The 22,332-nt window shown below is 40.4% G+C and overlaps 1 protein-coding gene across 1 annotated transcript in view; it reads left to right on the forward strand.

The window, feature by feature from the left end:
• Nucleotides 1–4,266: 4,266 nt before the first annotated feature.
• The window catches only part of METAP1D (methionyl aminopeptidase type 1D, mitochondrial), an 83,183-nt gene continuing 65,117 nt past the window's right edge, over nucleotides 4,267–22,332 (forward strand). Inside the window, 3 exon segments of the mRNA XM_010960681.3 lie at nucleotides 4,267–4,293; nucleotides 4,295–4,609; nucleotides 4,612–4,708. Coding sequence (XP_010958983.3) covers nucleotides 4,267–4,293; nucleotides 4,295–4,609; nucleotides 4,612–4,708 — 439 coding nt within the window.

Here is a 22,332-nt window from a genome sequence, read left to right on the forward strand (position 1 = left end):
TAGGAAGCAACCTAAGTGTCCATCAACAGATAAATGGATAAAGAAGATGCAGCATATATATACAATGGAATACTAGTTAGTCATAAAAATAATGAAAATTTGTCATTTGTAACAATGGGTGGACCAGGAGGATATTATGCTTAGTGAAATAAATCAGACAAAGGCAAATCCTGTATGTTTTATCTTATATTTGGAATCTAAAAGATACAACAAACTAGTGAGTATAACAAAAAGGAGACTGACAGATATGGAGAACAAACTAGTGGTCACTAATGAGGAGACGGAAGTGGGGAGGGACAAGAGAGGGTTAGGAGGCTAAAAGGCACAAAACGATTTACAAAATAAATAAGCTACAAGGGTATATTGTACTGCACAGGGAATACAGCCAATCTTTTCTAATAACTATAAATGGAGTATAGTCTATAAAAAATTTGAATCATTATGTTGTGCCCTTGCAACTAATGATATCATAAATCAATTATACCTCAATGTTTAAAACTAAAAAATAAAAAGATAAAACTCAGATGCAACAGTGAGTAAGGTCTGGGACCACCCTTATCCTCTTCCTTGCAGCCTTCCCACACCTTCCCTCCCTTGGCCCCTGCCACCATACCAAGTGGGCTGCTGCTCCAACAATGGACAGGCTGTTAGGCTGAAGCACTATTTCTGCTTACAAATCTCCCATATCTTTCAAGCCAACAGGCTGGACCAGCTTGAAATGAATGCAGGCCAGACCAGGCCTGAGAGCAACAACTCCCATGGGACAAAGTTTTGGTCTTAATCTACAGCTAAGTAAGCCCTCTCTGGTCCCATTCTACTCTGCTTAATTACACTGCAGGCTGCTCAGGAGGGTGCAACAGGCTATTAGCTGAGCCCACTTGGATTGGGTTTATAAATAGCTGTACATCCATGAAATCTTCAGGCTTTCAATGCAAGAAGGGGCTCACATAGGGCAATCTTGTTAGAAGGGGGTGGGACTTAAAAGTTTCCTTTGCCTAGGAATTATAAGGGCCAGAAAAATGTCATTATACAAATCAAAAATAGGAGGGGCATGAGGGTCACCTACAATTAAATCTGCCTTCCCCTGCCTCCTGGCTTCCTGGCACAGCTAGAGATGAAGGAAACGGGGCACAAGCCGTGAGGAGAAAGCCCCTCGATTTCTCACAACTGCCTCGAATATGACATTACTTTTCCTCAAAAAAACACAGAGCACTGACACATTTTATCTGAGGTTCCCCCAGGATTATCCAGTAACACATCCATTGTTGTATCAAGTGACTGGTAAAGGAAATGATAGGAAATGATATTCTGCCAGCAAGCTGGCTAAGAGAATGCCCTAGAAACTTTCTGCCTGAACATACAATCATTTGAAGCTGGACCCTGACTTTCCAGGGGTCCAATCAGCTACTGAGACAGGTCCCTATTATACAGGCAGATTATGTTTATGCAGAAAGAATGTCCATTTGACTTAAAAAATGTAAATAAATAAAAGTATTTCCTCATACTAAAAGTGAACAAACTGCAGGGTAGTTTTGGAAATCTTCTTAAGCCATAGAGTAGAATGCTAAGAAACGTTCCTGAAATCAAATCAAAGCGCTAAGTTTTCTGATTCAGATGGCAAAACTGAGGAGCAAGTTCAGGAAGGGAGAATGAAGGCATGAAGGTACCTGACTTAAAGGCAAGCCCCATGGAAGCCAGGCAGCCCCAGGGCACCAGTTCCCCCTCCTCCTCCCTCCCTACCCTCCTCTCCGCCCCACCGCAGGCCACAGAACCTGCCCTGTGCCCAGCAGGAAATACATTATTTCAGTTAGTCTTTTGTATTCATACGTAATAACTTTCTTCTATAGATATGTAAGTACTTTAGTCTTTCTTTTACAGTCTACTTTTTAAGCATCTTGAATTACAAGTAATCTTTGTAAGCATTTAAAAAATCTAAACTTGTGAAACAAGTTTCAGGATGATGTATTATAAAGCAAAATTTAGTTTTAAAGGGATTTATTTCATGTAGCATAATCCCCAGAGCATTTTAAAATGTGAATTTAAATTACAAACATTCAATATCTACACTACAGAAACTGATCATTTCAACTTTATCACAAACTATATACAGCTTTTGAAAAAGTTCCGTAGTATAAGTCTATAATAAAATATCATGTGGAAGGAAGAAGGAAAAGCTGACTTTTCAAAAACGAGAATATCAGAATTTCTTTCTTTAATGAAAGATTAAAAGATTTTAAAAGATGCTAATAACACGATCTTTTAAAAACCAAGGTAAAAATCTATAAAACAATAATCACAATTAATACAAATACTTCAACATTGAAGAAGGAGTTTTTGGACACAGAAACTGAAGGTATTAAGAAGTTATGCTTTATTTCTTGAACCCTGGTTTTGAAAAATCATTCAACTTTTAATTCAGGAAACACAAGTACACAATCTGAATAATGGTGGGAGTTCAAACTGGTGAAGTGCCACAATATAATGAACCTTCATTTCACAAGTGGGCAGAAATGGAGTAGAGAAGTGAGTCAGTAATGGTTACTCACCTAAGTCAAAGCAATCTAGTGCCCTGAAAACCCAGGATCACAGATGCTAGATTGCCAGGGATCTTAGATGTCAGAGGTCTAGCCCTCTATCCTGTGGGTCAGGATGCATATGTATCATACATGGATGATTTTGGAGGACACATGCTGGCAGTTCTTAATCTTTCTAATGGCAGAAGGGTGTGATGAAAGATGCTAAGTCAAGGATCAGTGGACAAGCTATCACCTGTGCATGTTCACATCTGCTTTACTTCTAGCTCGTCCTAGCTATCTACATTCTATGCTGAACTTAGTGGGGATTTCCTCACTGCATTCCACTATGTCCTCACAGTGTTTCCTTTTCCTTTCCCTTCTAGTTGCAGGGGAATAAATCGTGCATTTGTTTTCCAAGGATTGGCTGAACTGAATCACATGAACATGTGTTCTGTTTCAGATGTGTTTGAAACTGGGCTTAACTGCTTTCTGACATTTCTCTAGGGACTTCAAGGTCTCTTTTCTCTGCACAATTCCTGACACTCTGTGCTCTGCTGACTCTCAGGCTCCTTTTCTACACTCAGATTATTGGCTTCAGTTACACGGAGGAGTTAAAAAAACTCTTTCTTTGGAACTGGCCTGTGTTTGAAAAGGTGGGGCTTGAAATAATCGGAAAGAGTACTTTCTCATCCTTGTACATCTTATTTACCTCAGTGGAAAACATTTTTTCTTTCTTTTGAGGTGACCCAAAAGCATACAAAACTGGGTCTCCAAGAAATAGATGTGTCCTCTAATGAACTATCCAAATTCACTCTCTTTAAAAGTAAAAATATCAGGACTATGTAGTCATTAAAAAGAATGAGCCCTAGCTAAGTGTTCTGAGATTTGATGTTTTTGATGAGTGGAAAAAGCAAGCTGTAACAGTGAGTATGTGATTCTGCTTAAAAGATTTATACATATTTGCCTGTAAAAGGCATGGAATGACGCACACAGTGGTTGGCTGAAGAGTAGGCTTGTGGTGTGTAGAGCAGGTGAGGAGGAAGGGGACTTAAGCATTTTTTCTTTACTCATTTCTGAATTGTCTGGGTTTTTCACTGAGTGTGTAGTTAAATTAAATTCTTAAAAATTAATTAGGAGACATCACACACATTCACCAAGAATCCTTATCAATCTTTACTGCATGTAAAGTCCAGGAAACTGTTACATTCTTGCTTTGACTGGGTCCACGGAGAGTTCAATTCCTTCACCAGACATTCCTTGATTATCAGGCTTTTTGCTGGGTACCAGGCTACCAAAATGGATAATACCTGGTCCATGATAGGATGGAAATCTGCCCCAGAACGCAGATAAGAACAGGGAATTTGGTAAAAAAATGGGCACCGTCATCACTAGGGATACATCAGCTCCCTCACTTGACTCATAATTGGCCTTCCGTAGGCTTCCTCGTTTGGCAGAGCAATTGGCAGACGTCATCCTCTCATTCTTAAAAGTCAAATTTAGGATTAAGACTACTTAATACGGCTGCGCGAGGTGTCCTTGGAGAAAGAGAAGTCCCTTGAAGATAATAACCACTGTGGTACCCAGAATAGATTTTGCAGCTGCACATAGATCCTGTTTTATCTCTTTTCTCTGCTGAGTAATGTAGATTCTGGGACGCAACGGGGCAGCTGGTGACTTTGAACCAAATTTTACCTTTCAACGGAATCCAGGGAAATAATTTGCAACAAAGTGGCAGACGATGCAAAGTACTATGTGGAACACTAAATTGTGCTTTATTTTTTTCCTCCCAACTTTACGTTTCCATGCACCAAAATGCTGATGCTACAAATATTGGATGCCAGGCTTACCTGACAGGCTTCTTCCATCCCACCTGGGCGCGGGGGCTCAGAGCGAACGCGCGAACCGCGGCTGGAGCCCGCCTCTCGCCGCCGGAGCGCGCTCGGCCGGTCGCGGGTTCCCCTGCTGGCCCCGGTGCCGGAGCCGCTCAGCCGCTGGGGCTCCCGCAGTCAGCCCCCGGCGCGCACGCGCGCTCCCCTCGGGCGGCCTTGGCGCCTCGGGTCTTCGGCAGGGCGGCGACTGGACGGCTCCAACGGGGGGGGGAGGGGGGGCGGGGCGAGAAGCGAGCGCTCGCGGCCACGTGACCGACGCCAACATGGCGGCGCCCAGAAGCGTCCACCTGCTGATCCGTAGAGGTAAGCACCTGGAGGACAGCCCCGCGGGGGTTCGCACTGTCTCTCACTCGCTACGCAACCGGGTTCAAAGGGATACAAGTCCGCGTTCAGACTTGTTCAGATACAAGGCTCGGTGCACAGGAATGTGCTTTCAGTTCTGCGGACACACACGGGCACACACAATGACATACTGCCACAGGAGCAGACACACACGTGTTCATTTGTCAATCGCCTAGATTACGTCACTGTGTGGCATCTATTCGCAGTCACTCCTCGAGATTTATGGGACACTGTTTGAAGTTTTCTTCCCCCACGTCAGTTATATGATTCGTGTAGCAAATTTATTTATTCTGGCTGCGGAGCAACGAACCTACGGTAACTGAAATGCGCTTGGACACCCAGTTGACACAGGGAAAGCAACCTGTATTTGCTGTATCTGGTGGCATGATAGAACATGTCTTTGGGGAAACTTGCAGTTGTGATTATTCTCTTCCATTGGCTTAAAGTTAAGAAGAGAAATTATGCCTGGCAAGCTTTCAGTAGGTGTTATCCTTGGGTGAGTAGTGAGATTTTAGTAAATGTGCAAGTACTTTTGCAGGTGACTCTTTGTTGGACTTGAACCTGTTTCTGAATCTCTGTTGATGAGAAGTAGGAAGTTGTTTTAAGAATAGGGGGAGAGGGGAATTAAAATATTTTGAAGGACTATTTTGGTGTCAGCGTGTAGGAACGACAGTCCTGTGAGACAAGTATTATTTTCACAGTAAATAGGTACCGTTTATTTAGTGTCTTTTAAATACATGACACTGTGTTAAGCACCTTACGTATGCTAGGAACCTTTTAAAACTCAGTTAGGTATTACTTTGTTTGCTGATGAGGAAAAATGAGACAGAGCATTAAGTAACATGACTAAGATTGTACAGATTGTAACAGGCAAAGTGGGCATTACAACATGACTGATTTTTTTTTTTAATGATTTATTCCTCTGCCCTTCATGGCATGGTCTCTTCATAGAAATCTACGTACAAAGTTCAAACGAGACAGGACAAGTATGATGAGCGTGTGTGAAAAGTAAAGGGGAAGATGTGTTTAGAGAGGAGGGAGGATGGTAGGCGAATAGACCTTAGTATTTAGGTGTTAGTGGAGATGAGTAAGGAGCCACAAGAAGATTTGAGGTGAGAAGTTTGCAAAGGGAAGGTGATGTAGGCAGTGTTTCTGACTGGTTGGATGAAAGAGTGGAGTACAGCCTTGTGAAAAGAGCACCAATTTACATCTCTTAAGATCTGGGCTCCAATCCAAATTCTATTTACTAATCAAGTTACTTTTTTGTTTCCTCTTCTGACAAGAAATAATGGCGTTTAGACTTCTTTTTGGTGCACTGCACATAATGATGAAAAAGGATCTGGGTAGATAGTCAAGGTAGAGGAGGAACCAAAACACACACATATGTATTACATGCACACGTATATATGTATACATATGTGTATAATCTCTTTGCAGATTATAGGTAGAACATATTAATATTTTTTGTCACTTGACAATTTTGACAAATGGTGGTTCAGACAATCTTGGAAAAAGCTATAGAGATGGCTGTAGTAACCCATCCCACTATACCCAGCAAGAGGGTTATCTTCTGACTAGAAGAGGGGGATATTCTTACTAGAAAGAGGGAGGGAAAATATGTCATCAGAAAGAGATTTAGTGGTAGGGAAAGGCTCTTTATGGACTATCCATAGCTGGTTTTACACTGCAGATGGTTTGTCCTATACTACTTGCTCTCTACCCCCAGAGTTGAAAATAAAGGGTAAATTTATGAAGGGTCCTCTTTCCTCTTCTTCCCTTTCACCTTATTTTATTTTATTTTTTATAACATTTGGGGTGGTAATTAGGTTTGTTTGTTTATTTAACGGAGATAAATGGGGATTGAATCCAGGACCTCGTGCATGCTAAGCACACTCTCTACCACTGAGCTATACCCTCCCCCCTCACCCTTTTTGATTGATGTAAATTAATCCATCGTAAATCTTCATGTGCCAGGATTTATCATCAGCATCTATGTATATCTTTCTCCCCTGGAAAATGGGAAGAAGAGATTTTTTTAACCTCTTAAGAAAGGTATAAATTTTCTCTCATGACTCTCCAGTACATTGTTGCTTTACTTACAGTACACCCTTTATATAGTAGTTACCTGCTTCCTCTCACCATCACTAGATTGCTAACTCTTGTTGAGCAGGAACTGTGTCTTATCTTTCTTAACAAACACAGTACCTGGCTCAAAAGCATACTGAATTGAGAGGCTGTTAATACTTGTTCTCCTCTATCATGGGCTAAGGGCTGGGTAGAAACTATAAGAAGTGACATTGAAAGGACAGATTAGTCTCTTGGAACCTAGAGAGCAGGTAGCAAGAGCCTTTTAGGGGCAAAAGTATTCCTTGGTATTAGCACTGGCAGGAAATCTCAGATCAGATGCGTAATCCCTACCCCGGGGCCCCAGGAGCTCTCCCCTTGCTCAGTCTCTCACCGTCAATCCCCGCTTTACTGGAATCCTTGTTCCAGCTCCTGAAGCCACTCCATAAGCCCAGTGAGTATCGGAAGGAATGAGGAAGGCAAAGAAGGGGGCATATTTTCTCCTTTACACTCATGTTCCTTTTATGAGCCAGTCTCTCCTGGCTTGCCTCCTGTTTCTCTGATTTCCCCATACTCTCACTAGGCTCTTCTTCTATTAGGTTTATAAATATCTGTATTCCCCAGATTCCTTTTAAGCCCTTATTCCAGTTTCCTCTCCTTGTTGTCACCAATCAAATTTACTAGCAAATCTATATGATTTTTTAGAACAGTATCCCCTGGAACTGGGCACGAGGCCTCAGTGCCAGCTCTCTGTTAGGCATCATTTCCTAGATGTCTCACAGGCCCCTTCAACTCAACAGGTCCAATGCAGAAATGAATATTGTTCTCCATGCCTTCTGCTCCTCTGCATATAAACTCTGTCTCCATGAATAGTCTCACCATCTGGTCAGTACCTAAGTGTAAGCATTTAAGTTCTTTTGGTCTCCACCACTGCCTTCAATGTCTATGTCCAGTGAGTCAGTAAATCCAGTTTCTTGGGTCCCTCCAGTTTTCTGCATGATCTTCACCATCCCTTGTAACTGGTCTCCACCCCAGTTCATCTTCTTCCCCACAACCAGTTTGTCCTTCTAAAATTCAGATCTGATGATGATGCTTCCCTACTAAAAAACTTCTAAGAACTCTTCATTGCTGAGATAAAGTCTGAATCCCTTAGCATGGAAAGATAACTCCATCTCAGTCTGGCCTCAATTTATCTTTTTCGCCTCACCTCCTACAAGTTTCCTATCCTCGTATATCTGTTAAGGTTTATCATTGTGTGCCTCCTTAATTGCTTTATCTGCAATGTCCTTTTTCACCCAGCAAACCATTCATCCTTCAAAGCCACACTTAAATGCCATCTCTCCTTTGGAGCTGTCTTTGCTTCTGCCCAGGCTAACCTAACCCAGTCTGCTTACATAGCACTCAGGGCATACCTTTATCACAACACTTACCACCCTATATCAAAGCATGTACACTTATCTGAACAGTATTTGTTTACAACTCTGTTTCTTCTGCCAGAATGGGAGCTTCTTAGAGACAAAAATCTTTTCTTCTCCTCTTCATCTCTGTCTGCCCCAAACCTGAAACACAGTGTGTGCATACAATAAGTACTCAGTTTCATAACTCAATTAAAGATCTTTCTGAATGTGACCTCCTGTAGCAATATTTGTGCACAAAAGTTATATGGTAGGCCTAAAGAATAATTTATCTTAAAATCTCAATTCTCATCATATGACAGGATAGTGACTTTTTTCCACTTTTCTCTCTCTCTCTCTTATATTCCCTGTCCCTCCAAGATTATTTTAAGGCATTTTTACTTCTGCGTGCCTTTGTGAGCAATTATGAGAATTTCATTTGAGGTAATTTGAATTATGAGTCAGACTTATCAGAGATAATTAGAAAAAGGAGGCTGAGGTGGGGGAAGGGAAGAAATCTAAAGGAGAAGGGCTTGAGGCTTAAGCAGTGTAGTCATGGGAGAGATAAAGGAAGCTGATGGAAGTAAACCCTTGGACGTAATCACTATCCTGCTGTCCTTCCACAATCCATGTAGAGGGGACCGAAGCCAGTGAGAGCAGAGGGGGTAGATTGTGGGCAAGTCCAGCAGAAAGTCTAAGAAAGGCACAGTTGGTGAGGGTGTGAAGTAGTTTGGCCTTTCCAGAGGGCTGTATGGCAATGAGTATCAAGGAGTAAGGTATATACACTTTTTACCTAACAATTCTGCTTTTAGGAATTTATTCTAAAGAGATATCTAGAATGATGTTCACCCAAATGTTCATAGCTGTTATTTCCAGATGGTGAGATTGGACTGATTTTTACTTTCTTTATACTTGAAGTATTTGAATTTTGTACATTGAGAAGGTAGCATTTTTATTTTCCAAGGCAGTAACTTTTTTTCCAACTGTACTAAAAAGCAAACAAATACAAAAAGCATCAAATGTTCGAATGGACCAAACCCAAGGGAAAAATGTCTTTTATTATGCACACCTCTTTTACTTTGCAACAAAGCAAAATGTGTATATAATTTATAATACAGGAAAGGAACAAGGAATCAAGATTTCCATGATCAAAGATTGGTAACTGGAAATTACTTATGTATACTCACAAGAATTTAAGATGCATGTAAGTCTGCTAACATTTTATTATTCTTGTTTTTATTTTAACAAATGTAAAAAATACTTACAAGTGCTTCTGTTCACTTGTGACTCTAAGGCCATAGATTCTTCCACTGAGAATTCTCTTACCATAGTGGTTTTTCAAAAATTTAACCTCCTAGTTAGGGGAGGGGCTATTTTACATCCTAAATTAAGCACTTTAAACTTTGGTCAACTGACCTGAGATCCATACTATTTTGTGTAGCTTCTGTAGGGAAACGTACCCACAGTTTCGTCAAACCAGCTTATAGAATTAAACCTTTGGGATGCAGTCCATGGGTGTTTTGGAAAATGCTAATGTTTATAAGGAGCTTCATGGGACTTAAACTATTCATGTTTATAGCCAGAGAATGGAAATGGATTTTTGCTATATGATATATTTTTAAACAAATACCTTTCAGCTCTATTATAATATGGCTTGTTACTACATACATACTAACAATACTTAAGGTATACTTAACAATCAGATCATGGTCCTAAAGTCTTTAAAGTCAGACTTGTCCATCAAGTCATATAAGCTCTTATGTTTTCCCTTTGCTTGAAATAGCTTTCTGTAGCACTTAGTTCCTGTCTCCCAGTGAAATTATGACATTTTAATGCAAGTACAGGGCATGTGGGCCCTCAGGGATGAAAGCTATGGAGTCATTTTTTAAAAAAGAAAAATGTTGACCTGTATTTGTTGACGTGGAATGATATCTACAATATATATTATTTGGAAAATGCAAGCTATAGAGTGATTTACTATACTCTAATTCTGTGAAATCAAATACTGATATTTCTATGTGTGCCAAAGTGTATAACATACGTACACAGAGAGAGAGAAAAAGGCAGGGGGTAGGGAATGGCATTCGCCTAAATAAATATTCACAGTTTTCTTGAAATGGCTACGTCCCCCAAGCCTTGGGAATCTTTGAAAATGCAGAGTGGATGCTACATATCTTTGGGAATTTGGCAGAGGTGGGAGGAGAATAATATATATGCAGAATTTCATTTGGACGTCATCTTGTTTTCCAATTAAAACAGTTTTTTCTTGTAGAGATTGGATTTTCTTTTTTCACTTTTGAATGTGGAGAGTTTGAAGCATGCAGAGAAGTAGAGAGAACAGGACATAACTCATCACCTACTTAGAAAAGTCATCAACCTACAGTGGCTCTTGTTTCGTCTTTGCTGCCAGCTGCCTCCCCTCCCCCAAGCTGGATTATTTTGAACTACATCTCAGATATAATTTCATCTGTAGATTTTTCATTAGGTACCTCTAAAAGCCAGGAGCCTTTTTAATTTTCTTCATAGATTGTACTTATGGGTTCTAGAATTTACATTTGGTCCATTTCTCTGTTGAGATTTCTCAGCTGTTTTTTCATGTCTATCTTTTCCTTAAGTACTTGTACATACATATTTGTAATAGCTGTTTTAAAGTCCTTATCTGTGAATCTGTCATCTGGCCGATCCCAGAGTCTGTTTCTGTTTTATTGACTGCTTTTTTTTTTTTCCTGATTATGAGTTACGTTTTTCTGATTCTTCACATGTTACTTGATACATGATTGTATATACGACATAGACTTAATACCTTGTAGAGATTATATTACTTTTCTTTAAAATATGTCAAGTTTTGTTCTGACAGGCAGTTAAATTGCTGCCAGATCTTTTTGATTCTGCCAGGCTTGCTTTTATTCTTTGGTAGGGTGCATCTCTTTGTTTTGCTCTTAGTCCTAGAGTGTGGCCCTTGCTCTAGTGCAGAGTTCAGCAAACTTGTTCTGTAAAGGGACAGATAGTAAATATTAAGCAGTGTAGTCATGGGAGAGATAAAGGAAGCTGATGGAAGTAAACCCTTGGACGTGGGCCCTGCGGTCTCTATTGCAACTACTCAACTCTGCCAATATAGTGCAAAAGCAGAAGAGACAGTATGTAAAGAAATGAGCACAGCTACGTTCCAATGCAATTTTATTTACAGAAAAGACAGTGAGCCGAGTTTGGTCCACAGGTTTTAATTTGCCCACCTTTCCTCTGCTGGTGCGTAATTCTTCCTCCTGAGATCTCAGTTCATCTTTCAGATCCCCACTGAATGCCTGTGGGCTAAATGAGGTCTGTCTGCTCTGAGTGGGCTAGGACTTCAATTTCTCCCAGCCCTGCAACCTCTGGAATCTATGTTCAGCTCTCAGCCTTGCAGCAGCCACTGTCTGGTGGACCTCTCTCTCTTCCAGTCTCCTGCCATACAAATTCCAGCTGCTTCAGCAGCCAACCCTCTGCTCTTTGCCTCCCTTAACAGAACAGCCAGGTGCTGTGCTTGGCTTGGGCTTCCCATTCAAGTGCCACATTTGGGACAGTTTCCTCCGGCAGAATACCAGAGCCAGTCTGAGTTCACCTTGTGTATTTATTTACCCTCAAGTTTCACTGTCCTGCCTTACTTAGTCAACAGCCAGTGCCAAAAAATAGCTTCTTCACATTTTGTCGAGTTGGCTCATTGTTTAAGGCAGGAGGGAATTCTAGTACCAGTTACGCCAAAATGGCTAGAAAAGGATGTCAATTTTTTTTAACCAATAAGTTTATTTTCCCACTTTTCTTTCTTTTTTTCTTTTTTTATTTGTTTTTTTTTTAACATTTTTTATTCATTTATAATCATTTTACAATGTTGTGTCAAATTCCAGTGTTCAGCACAATTTTTCAGTTATTCATGGACATATACACACTCATTGTCACATTTTTTTCTCTGTGAGTTATCATAACATTTTGTGTTTATTTCCCTGTGCTATACAGTGTAGTCTATTCTACACTTTTGAAATCCCAGTCTATCCCTTCCCACCCTCCACCCCCCTGGTAACCACAAGTCTGTATTCTCTGTCTGTGAGTCTATTTCTGTCCTTTATTTACGCTTTGTTTTTGTTTGTTTGTTTTTGTTTTTGTTTTTTAGATTCCACATATGAGCGATCTCATATGGTATTTTTCTTTCTCTTTCTGGCTTACTTCACTTAGAATGACATTCTCCAGGAGCATCCATGTTGCTGCAAATGGCATTATGTTGTCGGTTTTTATGGCTGAGTAGTATTCCATTGTATAAATATACCACATCTTCTTTATCCAGTCACCTGTTGATGGATATTTAGGCTGTTTCCATGTTTTGGCTATTGTAAATAGTGCTGCTATGAACATTGGGGTGCAGGTGTCATCCTGAAGTAGATTTCCTTCTGGATACAAGCCCAGGAGTGGGATTCCTGGGTCATATGGTAAGTCTATTCCTAGTCTTTTGAGGAATCTCCACACTGTTTTCCATAGTGGCTGCACCAAACTGCATTCCCACCAGCAGTGTAGGAGGGTTCCCCTTTCTCCACAGCCTCTCCAGCATTTGTCATCTGTGGACTTTTGAATGACGGCCATTCTGACTGGTGTGAGGTGATACCTCATTGTAGTTTTGATTTGCATTTCTCTGATAATTAGTGATATTGAGCATTTTTTCATGTGCTTTTTGATCATTTGTATGTCTTCCTTGGAGAATTGCTTGTTTAGGTCTTCTGCCCATTTTTGGATTGGGTTGTTTATTTTTTCTTATTGAGTCGTATGAGCTGCTTATATATTCTGGAGATCAAGCCTTTGTCGGTTTCACTTGCAAAAATTTTCTCCCATTCCGTAGGTTTTCTTCTTGTTTTATTTCTGGTTTCCTTTGCTGTGCAGAAGCTTGTAAGTTTCATTAGGTCCCATTTGTTTATTCTTGCTTTTATTTCTTCTAGGAGAAAATTTTTGAAATGTATGTCAGATAATGTTTTGCCTATGTTTTCCTCTAGGAGGTTTATTGTATCTTGTCTTATGTTTAAGTCTTTAATCCATTTTGAGTTGATTTTTGTATATGGTGTAAGGGAGTGTTCTAGATTCATTGTTTTACATGCTGCTGTCCAGTTTTCCCAACACCATTTGCTGAAGAGACTGTCTTTATTCCAATGTATATTCTTGCCTCCTTTGTCAAAGATGAGTTGACCAAAAGTTTGTGGGTTCATTTCTGGGCTCTCTATTCTGTTCCATTGGTCTATATGTCTGTTTTGGTACCAATACCATGCTGTCTTGATGACTGTAGCTCTATAGTATTGTCTGAAGTCTGGGAGAGTTATTCCTCCGGCCTCTTTCTTTCTCTTCAGTAATGCTTTGGCAATTCTAGGTCTTTGATGGTTCCATATGAATTTTATTATGATTTTTTCTAGTTCTGTGAAATATGTCCTGGGTAATTGGATAGGGATTGCATTAAATCTGTAGATTGCCTTGGGCAGTGTGACCATTTTAACAATATTGATTCTTCCAATCCAAGAGCATGGAATATCTTTCCATTTTTTAAAGTCTTCTTTAATTTCCTTCATCCATGGTTTATAGTTTTCTGTGTATAATTCTTTCACCTCCTTGGTTAGATTTATTCCCAGATATTTTATTACTTTGGGTGCTATTTTAAAGGGGATTGTTTCTTTACTTTTTTATTCTGTTGATTTATCGTTAGTGTAAAGAAATGCAACTGATTTTTGAACGTTAATTTTGTAACCTGCTACCTTGCTGAATTCTTCAATCAGCTCTAGTAGCTTTTGTGTGGACCTTTTAGGGTTTTCTATATATAGTAACATGTCATCAGCATATAATGACACTTTTACCTCTTCTTTTCCAATTTGGATCAACCCTTTTATTTCTTTCTCTTGCCTGACTGCTGTGGCTAGGACTTCCAGGACTATGTTGAATAGGAGTGGTGATAGTGGGCATCCTTGTCTTGTCCCAGATTTTAGTGGGAAGCTTTTGAGTTTTTCACCGTTGAGTACTATGCTGGCTGTAGGTTTGTCATATATAGCTTTTATTATCTTGAGATATGTTCCCTCTATACCCACTTTGGCGAGAGATTTTATCATAAATGGGTGTTGAATTTTATCAAATGCTTTTTCTGCATCGATTGAGATGATCATGTGGTTTTTGTCCTTTCTCTTGTTGATGTGATGTATTACACTGATTGATTTGCGTATGTTGAACCAGCCTTGTGTCCCTGGGATGAACCCCACTTGGTCATGATGTATAATCTTTTTTATGTGTTGTTGGATTCTATTTGCTAAAATTTTGGTGAGGATTTTGGCGTCTATGTTCATCAGTGATATTGGCCTATAATTCTCTTTTTTTGTAGTGTCTTTGCCTGGTTTTGGTATCAGGGTGATGGTGGCTTCATAGAATGAGTTTGGGAGTATTCCCTCCTTTTCAATCGTCTGGAAGAGTTTGAGAAGGACTGGTATGAGTTCTTCTTTGTATGTTTGGTAGAATTCCCCGGTGAAGCCGTCCGGTCCTGGACTTTTATTTGTAGGGAGGTTTTTAATTGCTATTTCTATTTCCTTTCTAGTGATCGGATTGTTCAAGTGTTCAGATTCTTCTTGATTCAGTTTTGGTGGACAGTATGTTTCCAGAAACTTGTCCATCTCCTCTAGGTTATCCGGTTTGGTTCCATATAGTTTTTCATAATATTCTCGTATGATATTCTGTATTTCTATTTTGTTTGTTGTAATTTCTCCATTTTCCTTTCTTATTTTGCTAATTTGTGCTCTCTCTTTTTTCTTCTTTGTGAGTTTGGCCAGAGGTTTGTCGATTTTATTTACTTTTTCAAAAAACCAGCTTTTGGTTTGGTTGATTTTTTCTATGGTCTTGTTAATCTCTATTGTATTTAATTCCTCTCTGATCTTTATTATTTCCTTCCTTCTGCTGCTTTTTGGGGCTTTTTGTTCTTCTTTTTCTAATTCATTCAGGTGGTGGGTTAAATTGTTTATTTGAGATTGTTCTTCTTTTTTGAGGAAGGCCTGTATCGCTATAAACTTCCCTCTTAGCACTGCCTTTGCTGTGTCCCATAGGTTTTGAGTGGTTGTGCTTTCATTCTCATTTGTCTCAAGGTATTTTTTAATTTCAGCTTTGATTTCCTCATTGATCCATTGTTTTTTCAATAGCATATTGTTTAATCTCCATGCTTTCCTTTTTTTCTCCTTTGTTTCTCTGTTGTTGATTTCCAGTTTCATGGCATTGTGGTCAGTAAAGATGCTTAAGATAATTTCTATCTTCTTAAAATTGTTGAGGTTTCTTTTGTGCCCAAGTACATGATCGATCCTGGAAAATGTTCCATGTGCACTTGAAAAGAATGTATATCCTATTTTTGGGGGGTGTAATGCTCTGAAAATATCCACCAAATCTAGTTTTTCTATTGTAGTATTTAATTTCTCTGTTGCCTTGTTTATTTTCTGTCTGGAAGATCTGTCTAGTGATGTTAATGCAGTGTTAAAATCTCCAACTATGATTGTATTCCCATCAATATCCCCCTTTATCTCTGTTAGTAATTCTTGTATGTACTTAGGTGCTCCTATATTGGGTGCATATATATTAACGAGTGTAATATCCTCATCTCGTATCACTCCTTTAATCATTATAAAATGTCCTTCTTTATCTTTCTTTATGGCCTTTGTTTTAAAGTCTATTTCGTCTGAAATCAGTACTGCAACACCTGCTTTTTTGGCTTTTCCATTTGCATGGAATATCCTTTTCCATCCTTTCACTCTCAATCTATATGTGTCCTTCTCCCTAAAGTGGGTCTCTTGTATGCAGCATATTGAAGGTTCTTGCTTTATTATCCAGCCTGCCACTCTGTGTCTTTTGACTGGAGCATTTAGTCCATTAACATTTACAGTAATTAATGATAGATGTGTGTTTATTGCCATTTTGAACTTATCTTTGCAGTTGAATTGGTATATCCTCTTTGTTCCTTTCTTCTTCCTTTTGTGGTTTGGTAATTTTCCTTTGTATTATCATGGATTTTATTTAATTTTTGTGACTCCTTTGTAAATTTTTGGCTTGTGGTTACCCTTTTTTGTAAATCTATCAACCCATTACTATAACTGTTTTTATTAAACTGATAGTAACATGATCTCAAACCCATCCTACTGTTAAAAAAAATTAAAAAAGAAAGAAAAAAATATTCTATATTTCCCTGCCTCCCTCTCCCACTTTCAGTGATTTGTATGTCTTCTTTTATAATTTCATGTTTACTTTATTTGTAATTCATGAGTTATCACCTTTCCAGTTGTGTGTTTCTCATTTCTGTAGCATCCTGCTGCTTTTCTATTTAGAATAGCCCTTTCAATATTTCTTTTAGCATGGGTTTAGTGTTGCTAAACTCCTGCAGCTTTTTTTTTTGTCTGTGAAACTCTTTATTTCTCCTTCTATCCTCAAGGATAGCCTTGCTGGATAAAGGATCCTAGGCTGCATCTTTTTTTCATTCAGGGCTTTGAATATATCTTGCCACTCCCTTCTGGCCTGTAGTGTTTGTGTAGAGAAATCAGCTGAGAGCCTTATGGGGGTTCCCTTGTAACTTACTCTTTGCTTTTCTCTTGCTGCCTTTAGAATCATTTCTTTATCCTTGACTCTGGCCATCTTGATTATGATATGTCTTGGTGTGGGTCTATTTGGGTTCTTCCTGTTTGGGACCCTCTGAGCTTCCTGTACTTGGATATCTGATTCCTTCTTTAAGTTTGGGAAGTTTTCAGTCATGATTTCTTCAAAAACCTTTTCGATCCCCTTTGATCTTTCTTCTCCTTCTGGGACCCCTATTATGCGAAGATTGGGACGCTTTATATTATCCCATAGGTCCCTTATGCTATTTTCATTATTTTTTATTTGCTTCTCTTTTAGTTCTTCTGAATGGGTGCTTTCTATTGCCCTGTCTTCTAGATCACTAATTCGTTCCTCTGCTTTATCTAGTCGGCTTTGCACAGCTATTAGATCATTCCTCATCTCTGTCAACGAGTTTACCCATTCTACTTGGCTCTTCTTTCTAGCTTCAATTTCATTTTTGACATATTTTATATCTCTAAACACTATCTCTTTTAATTCCTTCAGCAATTCGATCACCCCTTTTTTGAAATCTTGATCTAGTAGGCTATCGATGTCTATTTCGCTGATCTTTCTTTCAGGGGATTTCTCTTGTTCTTTTAATTGGGAAAGGTTTTTCTGCTTCTTCATCTTGCTCATACCTCTTTGGCACTGTGGTTTATGGAGTATCAGTTGTTTATTTTGGTCCTTAAGGATTTTTTCTATCTGATGCCTATTTAGGAATAGAACTTAGGGAAAAAAAGAAAAAAAAAATGAGAGAGAGAGAGAAAGAATTTTAAAAGAAGGGAGAAAGAGGGTTTGAAAACAGTGTATAATGAATAATAGAAGAGTGAGTTAAAGCAGAGTATTAATCGGGTTGAGACGTCCTTTTAAAACCTTTACAAAAAAAGGGGGGGGAGATGAATAGATGTATTTGAAACCTGCGTCTAATCAATAGCAGGACATCAAAACCCAAGAGAAATAGAAATGAATTAAGAAGTAAAGATTAAGAGAGTAATAGAAAATAGAACAGGTAAAAACAGATTTAAAAAAAAAAGGGGGGGCGGTTGTCGGTGTTCTCCTGGAGTCTGTGTGCTTTTAATGTGAAGTCTTTCTGTCTTCGTCCTGTTTTGGAAGCTCAGCTTGCTGTTTTCAGAGGCCCTCCGTTGGCGCCCTCTTCTGTGCTGCTCCCAGCACCTGTCGGCAAGCAGATCGCGCCTCCTCCTAACACTGGGTCAGGTGCAGCTCTCTGCTGTGGGCGGGCGGTTCGCTTCCCCTCCAGATGCCGCAGTCAGATGTTGCAGACTGGCCGGGTAGGAGGGCGGGTCGTGCCCCCTCCCAGCACCTCCGTCAGGTGCTGTGTTCCTGCCCGAAAGGCGGGGAGCCGCTCTTGCTCTACCTGCGCCGCCGCCCGTAGCTCCACTGCTCTGTGCGGCTGCGCGCCCCCGCCCTGGTCGGCGCCCCGCCCTGGTCGGCGCCCCGCCCTGGTCGGCGCCCCCGCCCTGGTCGGCGCCCCCGCCCTGGTCGGCGCCCCCGCCCTGGTCGGCGCCCCCGCCCTGGTCGGCGCCCCGCGGGTGGGCTCGGGGAAGACCGAGGGACAGCCCTGTCCCTGCTCCGAGCCAAAACCCAGCTCCTTGTTTGTCTTTGTGGAGCAAGTTCTCTGAGGGACCAGGATGGAAGGATCCTATCTGCCCCGGGCTGCAAGCCAGTCTCAGTCTGGCCTTTGAGGCTGCTAAGCCCTTCAGTGCGGATGCAGGTTTCGCCCCCGCCTCCGCCTGAGTGCTAAGCGCGGAGGATATGGCGGCTGTGCCTGAGCCCCGCCTCTCTTCCCCCGAAAACTTTCCGCGGGTTTTCAGAGATGGGGGTGTGCACCCTTCCCCCGAGAGCACATCAACCTTGCTGTTTTATGGAGGGCCCAGGTTGTTCTGCCCTGTGCACCCACAGCCACAGCGCGCAGCCCCTTGCGTTCCCCCGGGGCCGCCTCCGTGCAGCCACTTCCCTCCTCCGCCCGGCTTGTGCAGCCTGGCCCTGCCCGCCGCTGCCGCCCCGCGTCTCAGGCTGGGTGTCGGGGGGGGGGGGGGGGGGGGACACTCTGTGCCCGTTTAACTTAGTTCTGTTAGTCAAGGGCTGCTCTGTACAGATCCGAGCCTCGGAGGCTCCCCCTCCGTCCCGCTGGCCTCTCAGTTGGAGAGGGGAGACCCGGCGAGCGAGCGCCAGTCCTCCTTTGCCGCTCCCTCCCCGCGGGACCCGTCCCGCGCTGCTTTGCCTTTTGTTCTTTCTTTTTTCCTTTTCTCCTACCAGATTTTTGGCGTCTTTATCTTTTGAAGAGGGCGATGGTCTGTTGGAGTTCCACAGGTGCTCTGGTTGGCTGAGTGGGTCTGTAGATGTGGGTCTTGGTGTATTTGTGGGAGAGGGTGACCTGCGAGCGTCCTTCTACTCCGCCATCTTCTCCGGGAAGCCTCTTTCTTTTTTTCTTGAAATTTATTTGTTGAAGCAACTGATTAGTCTGTCTACCCTAATGGAACTTTCCACATTCTGGATTTTGCTGATTGTATATCCAATGGGGTCATTTAAAATGCTCCTCTGTAAACTGGCAGTTAGATCCAAGGCCCGACTTGATTTAGGTTAGACTTTTTTTGGCAAGAATACTTACTAGAGTGTTGCTTTTTGTGATGTAAGTGGCCACTGGTCATCATTACTTGCCTCCATTAACTCATTAAGAGTTTGCAAAATGGTAATATTTTAATACAGTCATTCCTTGCTGATTTATTAGCTTGAAAATGTCCACAGAAAGAACCTTTATCATCAAGTATTTGATTACCCTGATAGACATCATCCTGAAAAGTTAAATTGTTTGGTTTGTTCTCTGTATTTATCAGTTTTTAAAATAACAGTTTATCCTCCAAAAATGAGCAATGAGTTGTTGTTTAGAATCACATGGATTTACTTTTAATCATGTATCTGCTTCTTTAATTTTCTGAAAGTATATGAAAGGATCATGCAGTGTTGAAGTATAATCCTAAAGCAGGATTTCAGGATTAAAGATAGGAGAGCAAAAGCTATTGATAGAAATAGCATTGGAAAAAAAAAAAACAAATTTAGGGAATTCTTACTATAACTTAAAAGTAGAATATTATAGGGTGAGAAAAGATTGAACATCCCCCAGAGTCCGTTGCAAGTTGATCTTATGGTATTAATCATTCACATTATAGCAGGAGGTTCAGTTTTGCACCTAGTACAATGTCAGATTCTGTGCTTCGAATAATATGCTTCTTAATATCCAAGGAGTGATTATATATCAGAAAAGGCAACTGGGTAAAGATCTGATTTTGGGGCTTGTCTCTACAACTTATTAATCACATGAATTAAAAAAGTAACAATTTTCCACCCAACTTTGCTGTGAACCTAAAGCTGCTCTAAAATTTAAGTCTATTAGAAAAATAACTTAGCTTTTCTGAATTTCACTTTCTTCATCTGTTTAAAAAAAGGGGATTAAGACATTAAGTGAGAGAGCCTGTGAAAACACCTCTCACTAGAAATGTCCCTTTCCTTTTAGCAGATGTTCTCCATTGATTGAAGCAATTACAAGGAAACCTAGATTCAGGGGAGAGGACCTAGAGTCCCTCTTCACTGGATAAGGGTCAATGAATCTTGACAGTCTAAGGCTGTTTCTTGAATATGAGGAGGAGGGAGAGAATGAACTCCCAAGTATATGCAAAATTTTGTCTTGTGAGCTCTTCCCTAAAGGAAAATATGCAAAGCTTTCATTAATTTCTCAGAATAAGATGTAATTTGGAAAAAAATAGCATTTCCTTTTATATCAGTGTTCTTTCATACTCTTCCCATTGAGCAGTGAGGTCTCTGTCCCCTCCTCTTGAGTCTAGACTGTTTTGTGACTACTTAAACCAAGAGAATGGGGGAGGTGATGCTGTGTCTTTCAAGGCTGTCATAAAAGGAGATGCAGTTTCTGCCTTGTTCACTGGGACAGTCATGCTGGGAGCCTGAGCTGCCTTGTAAGAAACCCAACTACCCTGGGGCTGCTGTGTTGTAAGGAAGCGAAGCCATTTGTAGAGGATACTGGAAAGTTACCCTGTCAGGAGACCTAATCTTTGAGTCATCCCATTGCAGGCACCAGACATGTGAGTGAATGAGCCTTCAGATGGTTCCAGCCCTCAGCCATAGAGTTGTCCCCAGCCTTCAAGTCTTCTTGACTAATCACCTCAGATATGCAGCCTCAGACTTTCATTTCTGAATTCTTGACCCAAATAATCCATGAGCATAATAAAGTTGTTAGGTTTTTAAAAACACTGTTAAGTTTTGGGTAACTTGTTACACAGCAATAGTAACTAGAATAGCATATAATATCTAAGAGCCAGCGACAGATAATTTTCACTGGAAAACCTAAAGAACCACTTGTAGGGAGTACTTGCAGGCAGGCAGTAACAAAATGCCTCTTGAAAAATTTGAAATCACTACACACAACAAAGATAGCTTATCACCAAGTATTTATAATTTACTCATAGTCTAGATGAAGTTTATCAGTCTGGAGTCATTTTTATCTTAAGTGATATTACTCAGCATCACAGCTAACTTTCCTTATTTACCAGTTTTCCAGGAGAACAGAGCTAGACTGAAATAACCCAAGGTCAAATGTGTCAATATAGAAATATCCAATGAGAAAAGCAAAGTAAGAATATTAATACTAGGCAGAATAGAATTTAAGGCAAAAGTCATCAAACAGAACAAAAATGTTAATGGACCTTTTCTCTTTCTACTCACTCACTATCCCCCTAATGATCTTATCAGTCCTATGACTCTGATACCCTATTAAGCTGTTGACTTCCATATTTATGCCCCAGCAAGACCTTTCTCCTAAATTCCAGACTCATGCATCCAGCTGCTTACTTAACATTTCCAGTTGGATGTCTAATCGACATGTCAAAATCAACATGTCCAAGACTGGATTTCTAATCTTTTTCCTCAAATTTGCTCCACTCCAAAGACTTCCCTACTTTAGTTGATGGTAATTTTGTCCTGTCAATTTCTCAGACCATAAACATTCTAATCAGCCCTAGTTCCTTTCTTTCTCTCACTCTGTATCTAATCTGTCAAGATACCCCATTGAACATTGTAAAATGACTATAACTCAATTTTAAAGTGTTTAAAAAAAAGAAAGAATAAAGAAATCCCATTGAATCTACCTTTAGAATATAATCAGAATGCATTTTTGTCACCCCACTGTCACCACCCTAAGTTGAGTCATTATATCTTACCTGGATTACTGCAGTAACCCCCTACTGGTCTCCCTGCTTCTCCCCTTGCCCTCCTATACTGGATTCTCAACACAGCAGCTAGACTGATCTTTTAAAAATGTTAAGTCAGGTCATGTCATTCCTCTGCTCAAAACCTATTTTACTCAGAGTAAAACCGAAGTCCTTATGTTCTCTAAGGCCTTATTCATCGCACTTGCACTTTCTGACACTGTATGATTTACTTATTTGTCATGCAGGCTGTTGCCTGCCTTCCCAGCTAGAATGT

This window comes from Camelus bactrianus, chromosome 5 (genome assembly GCF_048773025.1).
Source record: "Camelus bactrianus isolate YW-2024 breed Bactrian camel chromosome 5, ASM4877302v1, whole genome shotgun sequence".
Classification (NCBI taxonomy): domain Eukaryota; kingdom Metazoa; phylum Chordata; class Mammalia; order Artiodactyla; family Camelidae; genus Camelus; species Camelus bactrianus.